The 7,836-nt window shown below is 37.1% G+C and overlaps 1 protein-coding gene across 1 annotated transcript; it reads left to right on the top strand.

Moving 5' to 3' along the window:
• The first annotated feature begins 1,143 nt into the window (after nucleotides 1-1,143).
• LOC132552002 (uncharacterized) lies at nucleotides 1,144-7,580 on the top strand. Its single transcript, XM_060216146.1, has 3 exons — nucleotides 1,144-1,147; nucleotides 1,407-1,463; nucleotides 2,647-7,580. Exons 1-3 carry the CDS (start codon nucleotides 1,144-1,146, stop codon nucleotides 7,578-7,580), a joined length of 4,995 nt encoding a protein of 1,664 aa, XP_060072129.1.
• The last annotated feature ends 256 nt before the right edge of the window (nucleotides 7,581-7,836 follow it).

Below are 7,836 nucleotides of genomic sequence, written 5' to 3'. Positions count from 1 at the left end.
TAAATTCAATGCTCCAAGTAAATCAATCTTTTCTGTATGTGTGTCTTACTTTTAATTTTAACTTTTCGTACACGTGGCTTCGTAACCCACGTATCCAATAAATTTTCCAAAACTGGACTCGTGCTTTCAGGATTGTGGCTTAGGAATTCTAAGTAAATGATTTTTTGGGTTTTTAGAAAAAATAATAATAATAATTTTGTTCACCAATTAATATTATAACTAAATGAAAATTTTCGTACTGTTATTCTAGTTTTTAGTTGAATGTTGGTATCATTACGTATAATCTATATCTATATATTTGAATCCATATATTACAGGTACATGTTAGACTCCTGATAAAATGAATATGTATGATAATGTTCATATTTTGCAAATTATTATTATGAGAAATGTGTTCACATATTGTGAAAAGTGCAGACAGTGTCATTTAGTGCATTTACGATACCATCGAGTGACGCGGATTTAATACACCGGTTCAATACGAAGACATGACTATTTGACATAAGTTAAGTATAGAGAAAGTCATTATAGATATATGTGAGCCGTAAATCGTCCTCTTCAGAACTGTCACATCAGTTGAAATCGCTGTCAGATTTATTTCCGTAGGACAAGAACACGAACATGACAGGGCTACTTGTAAAGATCTAACCCCATCATTTCAATATCTTGACTTCTAACAGTGACATTTCATATTTCATGTTCTATTACAAAGCTTTTTAAGCGTAACGGAATGTTCTAGACATTTTCCGTGACACTTAGAAATTTATTTAATTTGACATTATTATAACACCAGAGATAGGATTTTATAGGATTTTATTTACCGGACTGTTGTAATTGGTGTTTTTTATGCTATTGATGTAGACATTAATAAAACCTGTTTATTGACCCAAATCCTTGTCTAATGAAGCGCGTTATTCATAAATCAACAAAGCCTATCAAACACACTTGGATTTTTTAAACATAGGAATTGTCTAACTGGATGGCAAGGAATATATGAATGAAAAGACCATGTCATTGATAAAGTTATATGAAAGAGATGACAGTGTATATCAATGTTAATTGCTCTTGTCATTTGAAAAGGATTTAATTGGAAGCTGTCCATTCTTGAAGATAGTGAACTCTGGCTGAGACAATATTAACACAATGGGTTAGTTTTATGTCAAAGTAAAAGAAAACACATGTTTTAATACATTTAAATTCAATTAATATACAACTGTATGTTACGTAAATGAAAAGTCTCCCTCGAGATGAAACGAATGTTTATCCTTAAGAAATACATGGTGTCACCTATTATATTCTATTTGGGCGTTACTTTTTCAGACGGTTTTGTCAGCATGTGTTAGCGCTATTTGTATCTTAATCTTGATATTGAAAGATAGTTTTATGAAACTTTCTTTTATTTTCAGCTGATATGGAAGTCCTTGTAGCCGTGATTCTTCTGACTGCCTCCAGCGCGATACATGGTAAGAACCTTTTTATATGCATTTTTCGCTTTATATACATATCCATTGTAGATACAAATATTTATTTCATGTTACGTTGAACTAACGATACTTGCTTGATACCTGTGGAAATTTCCTATATTGATCGATAGCAAAGGATAAAATATTTGGCTAAAGATATTATTTTGGAAATAAAAATCAGCTTTTTGAGAACATTGACATTTTGAGACAATAACAAACTATTGAGATGAAAAGGATGCTACATTTATTAAAATTGGACTATGAATTGAGCTGTATTCATAAAACTGTTTCGTCCTTCTACGAGTCGTTAGTGATGCTTTGAGCCATATTTTTGAAACTAGCAGGTAACTGACAAAAATCCAAGATGTCGCAAAGTTTTGCAGTTCTAGATAGAGAGATTCAATAAATTTAGCAATTCTCATGTGTCTCAAAATGGCATGCAGGTTACATAAAATAAGTTAAACCAAAGAAATATCAAACAACACTGCTAACGATAACAATATCTCTTAAAGAATGTTTAATGATGGAATTTCTTTCATGTTAAATATCACGTATATGTAAGGTAGAATAGCTACAGAGTAGAAGTATCCCGGGAATTAATATATGCTGTAGAATAATTATAAACGTACTTTAACTTCAGAATAGAACTTTATTTGAAAAATAACGCACAATGTGTGATGGTTATGAATGTGTTTTGCTTGCAAATTCATTTCTCTCCTGTCTTTTGATATCAATTTTGGTATTCCTCAGTCGCCTCCTAGATTTCAAAATTTAGGCTCCTAATATTTAACAGGATTACACACGTACATATAAGCTTCTTCATGTTCGACTATTTAACCGTTATTATTTGAATAGTTAATCAAACAAAACAACTACTATGCGAAAAAATAAAGATATAAGCCAATTGCGAGGTGGTTTTAGTGTGTTCCAGGATCGCTAATTTGTTATTTTCAAATTATTACGTTCCAACTCTTTGCTAATTTGATTAAATCAAAGCATCTGCAGAAGGATTTGTTTCCCAATAGTATTTATCGTCAGTGTTGCATTTATTCTTCTTCATTGATCAATTATAGACAAATGAATAGGTTAATTCCTCTACTGTGCTTTTGCTAATGCAAATTTATAAGTGAAGAAATGTTGAAACGTTTTTAGCATAGTCCTATATATTGTTTATCATCCTCAGGTCAACTGATGGTTCCGCAAGACGTAGCTATCGTAGAGCAGCATGACACGCTAATGGGATTAACTCAGTTTGGAGTAAAAAATTCTGATGCAAGCAACGGTTTAAGTTTGCCTAAGGAAATATTAAGAGAAAGTCTGGCGCAAACCCAAAATGAAAATCAGAAGAACAAAGCCTTAAAAAGTAAGTTTCCAGTTGCCCCGACATCAGATTTACTTGGTGTTACTGACGTTCAAAAGCCAAAGAAAGTGTCAAAGCAGGAAAAACCACCAGACCCAAGTAAAAAAGACAAATATGCACCCCTACCGTCAGGTGTGGATTTTCTTAGTACTTCTATATCATCTCAAGAAATGGTGGAAAGGTTGACTAGTGCTAAGAAAGAGAAAAGTCGCGTGTCTCCAGGTCGTACCAGGGACTGGAAAAACCTGGTGAAGTCAGATCCAAGGCAAGTTGGTGATCGAATTGATATGGTAATCGAAAAACGTATGAATGGAAATTCGCTTTCTCCTGGTGCAGTGATATCAAGTCCAAATGGAAACAAGTTATTGAAAAGTGCACCAATGAAAAAGGCAGATATATATATGAATGAACCAGACCTCCCATGGGTGCATGCCGCAGTGGAACTGACTCCCAAACACACATGGACGGAAAGCACAATAATACGATCTAGCATAGGACCTATGAAGATGGCCGAGATATCGACAAATGCAGTGCAAGTGACAAAGAAAAAGAAAAAAATCTCAGATTTGAATGGGACTCTAAAGACTACAGCTGCAACGTTATTAGATGTGAGTAGTACTCCTAGTACAACGCATACTGTGAGCCTAAATACAGAGCCACACGATACGCTGAGCTTCCATCTTCAAACAACTGATAAGAAAGTTCAGAATCCAGCAACACCTAGTACAGTCGGAGGATGGACAGCATGGGTTGATCCTCTGAAATCTGATGTTTCCCCGGCTTGGTTTAAAGGACAAGAAACGAATGTAAACGTGCCCACTGATAGAAATATTGCGGAATCAACATCGAATTCTTTAGACATCACAACTAAAACACCACCAACAAAACAAAGTAAACCTACATCAGACCCTTTTATCAATGACGAACCTATGGAGCTCCCAACAGACAACGATCTACAGAAGCCTCATTCAAAAGGATTCTTTGCTAGTTGGAACCCATGGAAACTTAAGAGTGAACCTACTTCCAATTCAGTCAGGGAATTTACTGAAAGCAGCAAGACAGGAAAAGAAAAAAATGCAACTGTGCCTTCCACTTCACTTCCAACGATTTTGAAAAATACAGAACATTCACATCAAGGTATCAGTGCAGATGAAGGTCAACAACCTGTCAATGTTGAATTTGTCAATGAAACGGTCAACACTGCAGAAAGCAAGCAAACAACCAATTTTGAAGTATCAACAGACCAAGACAATTCACCTGGAAAACAGATAATTAGTCCTGAAATAAGCACTGAAGCAAATAACACTGCACCTGCCGAAAAAGCAGTCAGTACTAACATAGAAAAACAGACCGTCGATAACGACTTTGTCGAAGAAACCGTAAATCTAGAAAACGAAATTCAAGCTGCAAACACGATATCGGTCACATCGACGTCATCACCGAACGTTTCTGAGTCCTCTGGATTATTAAACAATACTTCATCAGTTCAAAGTGAAACAAAAAAATCAATACCACAGTCGCTTTTGGGCATTTTGAAACTGAACGAACAGAATAATGACTTATCAACCAACGACACATACGAAACTGCAATACCAGAGCCCATTGATCAAACTGTGGAAGTAGAATCGCCTCCAAAATCAAACTTTGACCCTCTACTTCTTCCACCGACGCTAGCATCCAGTGACGGCAACGGGTTTCAACATGAGGAAATCAATCAAAGTCCCCCTTTCGGCGGTCTTCCTGAAGCTTCATTCACAGACTTAAAGAAACCATCTTTTGATGATGCACGGAAACAAGACTTCGGAAGACCTGGTTTATCGCCATCTAATTCCAAGCGCCGTTTTTTTGTTTCTCCTAGTCCACATGACCTTATTCCTCCACAGGAACATCTCCATGAAGGAATTTTACATCCAATTGAACCGGATATTCCTCAACATCTATTGGACAAAACGGAACATTCTACAGACGTGAAATCGAACTCGGATCTTGAAGCAAAGGACGTCCTTTCTCAGAAGAGAGAACAAAATGATATGACCAATTCTATAACTGGTCACGGGAGTAAAGTTTTTAAACATACTTCAATACATGCACCAAGTACAAGCACATTTGTGAACACCATGCACAGATCTCCAAAAATGAAATCAAGGGTAAATGCAAACAGTATTTTGGGATCCAGATCTGAAATAACTAGCTCGACACCAGCGGATCTCATAGGCTCCGAACAGTTATCAACTTCATCTGATCCAAATCTAGAACGCAAAGCGCTGTTACACCAAATTAGAGAAGCCTTAATTAGCCTTAACGGAGGTACGACTGTAATGAAACCGTTAAATGATATTGACCCTCTATCGCACGAACCAGGTCTTACTCATGCGCTTATAGGTAGTATAAACGATTTTTCGTCAGCAGATCCAGACCGAATAAGTCCTTCTCATGTAAAAAATGTCTTAGCCACAGCCAAAGGAGGTAGCGGAATCAAAGACAACAATGGCAACGTTCATAAACATGGAACCAAACAACATACATTCGAGGAAACTCTTCACAAGCATTTGTTCCATGATCCTAACAATTTGCATATGGAGCACAGCTCAAATCATATTACATTAGACGAAAAAGCAATAAGACGAAAACTCCTGTCTCCTGACATAAATTCTCATTCTCATTTTGGACATGCTGGACCTCATGAACACCATGAACACACACCACACAACTTTGCCATTGGAAGTCATATGGGACTGGACAGTTCGCTTAGTGGGGCAGACTTGGATTTATCTCAAGATCTAACGAGAAATCCAATGCTAAATGTTCCTATTGCAACTCGAAATTTGGAAAATCATATAGAAGAATCGAACAGGGAAAGTGCAAAGCTACGTTTTTTCAAGACACCTAAAACATCCAAAAATGTTAATATCTTAACAAGATTTTCAGACCCTACGACAGGAGAAAAAAGAAAAGAACATTCGAACATTCGAGTTCCGTTGATAGAAAAACACAAAGAAACCGAAAATGGAACTCTTGTTAATACCAATTCAATCTTTTTCGATCCTGAAACGCATAAACCAGTCAACCCATTCCATAATGTTTCGTCAGATGTTTTAAGAAATGCCCACAGTGCCTGGGAGCATGCTGTAGCAAACGTTAAAACACACATTGACCCGATTCCGGAAATAGCCGCCGTTGTAGGCGACAAGAAAAATGCTGTTCGCGTTGGATCGGTTTCTTCTGTTCGCGTTGGAGAAATACCACCACCTCCGAGTCAACAACCTTCTGACCCAAACGCGGCTTTTCATTTTCTTGATCCTATCACAAACGCTGTAGTACCTATTGCTGCAGTACCGGAAATGTCACCTAAAGACCACGCACACCCACCAAACCCTCACATGCCTCTTCTTCCTAATATTGCCCAAATGTTTGATGGTTCCGTGACTAGTGGAGAAAAACCGCCACTTCCATTTATCAATCCTATGTCTGCACCTGGTGACATAAATAGTGAAGATGGATTTTTTGTTGGGCCCGTTTTGTTTGGTCCTGTTGAGAACCCACCCCCAAATGGAGAGATCGAAATTAGTGGACCTGTCCTTGCTATGGGATTATCTCCCGATGATGAATCAAAACATGGAAACCACAAACCTCCAAAATTTGATGTAAATGAAATTCTCGACGGAATTTTTAAAGATGATAATCACAAACTCAGTACCAAAGCAAAACCGTTGACGCAATCGATAAATTCGCCTAATCATACTGCACCTAAACCCAATCGTAGCATTTTGTCGAAAACGAAAATTGTCAAACCCGTTGCCGCTGGGCAAATAAATATCAATCCATTCCAACAGGTTGCACGTGTCGCCAAACGAAAGAATAGCATTCCAAGTGCGCGTTTTCCAACAGAATCTGGTTTCAGGAAAAGCATATCAAATCAGCAAGGATTTCATGCTCCCGGCGACCAGTCCTCAATGATACAGCCTAGGAAAGATATTTCAAAATCATTATGGAACGCTTTGGCAAAAATTCTTAAAGCAAATAAGAGGAAAGAATTACTTTCAAAACAAAACGCTCATACTAGATTCCAAAAATCTTTTCCACCAGTGATCAAAAAAGAAAAAATGCTACAACGCCCTGCCCAAATACAGTCAAATAAACCTAGCAAAATCGATATGCAGAAAATCATTAACATACTGAAAGCAAGACAGAAATTATTTGGACTCAAGAAGAAATCAACAGCTCCTAAAATTAGGAAACAAAAGAAAACAAGGACCACCATTACGAAATCGCCTTTGGGAGGAAGAAGTCAAATATCCGAGAGATCGGAAATTGGTTCAGTAAAATTAAGGAAGCACGGATCAACAATACCGCAACGACATTCTTCATCAGTTTCTACGAACAAGGAAAGGCCTGCACAATTTCGAAATAATAAGTACCAGTTGTTATTACAGCTGCTGAAAGCCAAACAATTAAAGCACAACCGTATGGGTAGCAATATTGCTAACGTACCAACAAATCTAAGGTCATCGCAAATCAATAGCGTGGCTCGACCGGCACAGCGAGCGATAGGACATTCCCCAGTTAATGTAGGTATACACAACTTTATTCCAAAGTTACAATCTACTCACAGATCAAGTGCAGTAAGACCTATTCCAATATCAACGATGCACCAGTGGCCGTTCTCTGCTCCTATAACGAACAGGCATCCGTCCATGAATACGCAACATTTTCTGCCAAGATATAGAGTGTGGCCTCAGAAACAAATACGTGAGTAGCAATTTTCTTTCTTTTCTTTTCTTTGTTTTCGTTTATACAAAAAAAAAACAGTTCAAATTAATACTTATCAGGTGAATATAAAAATAAGATGATATTTGTATTGTATTATATCACAACAAATTATATTGTTAACTTGGATGTTTAACGTGCAAAGCATATTTTGGCGTTTTTCGTGCTGAAAGTGTTGTGCGGAATTATGTTTGTGCTTATGTAGGCAGTCTTTCTGATAACGGCTTCACATTTCGTTCTGAAGCC

The sequence above is a fragment of the Ylistrum balloti genome, unplaced genomic scaffold (assembly GCF_031769215.1).
Source record: "Ylistrum balloti isolate Yb309-2 unplaced genomic scaffold, AGI_CSIRO_Ybal_v1 Utg370230, whole genome shotgun sequence".
NCBI lineage: Eukaryota > Metazoa > Mollusca > Bivalvia > Pectinida > Pectinidae > Ylistrum > Ylistrum balloti.
Note: the sequence above shows the minus strand (reverse complement) of the source record. Positions and strands in the feature narration are given on the sequence as shown.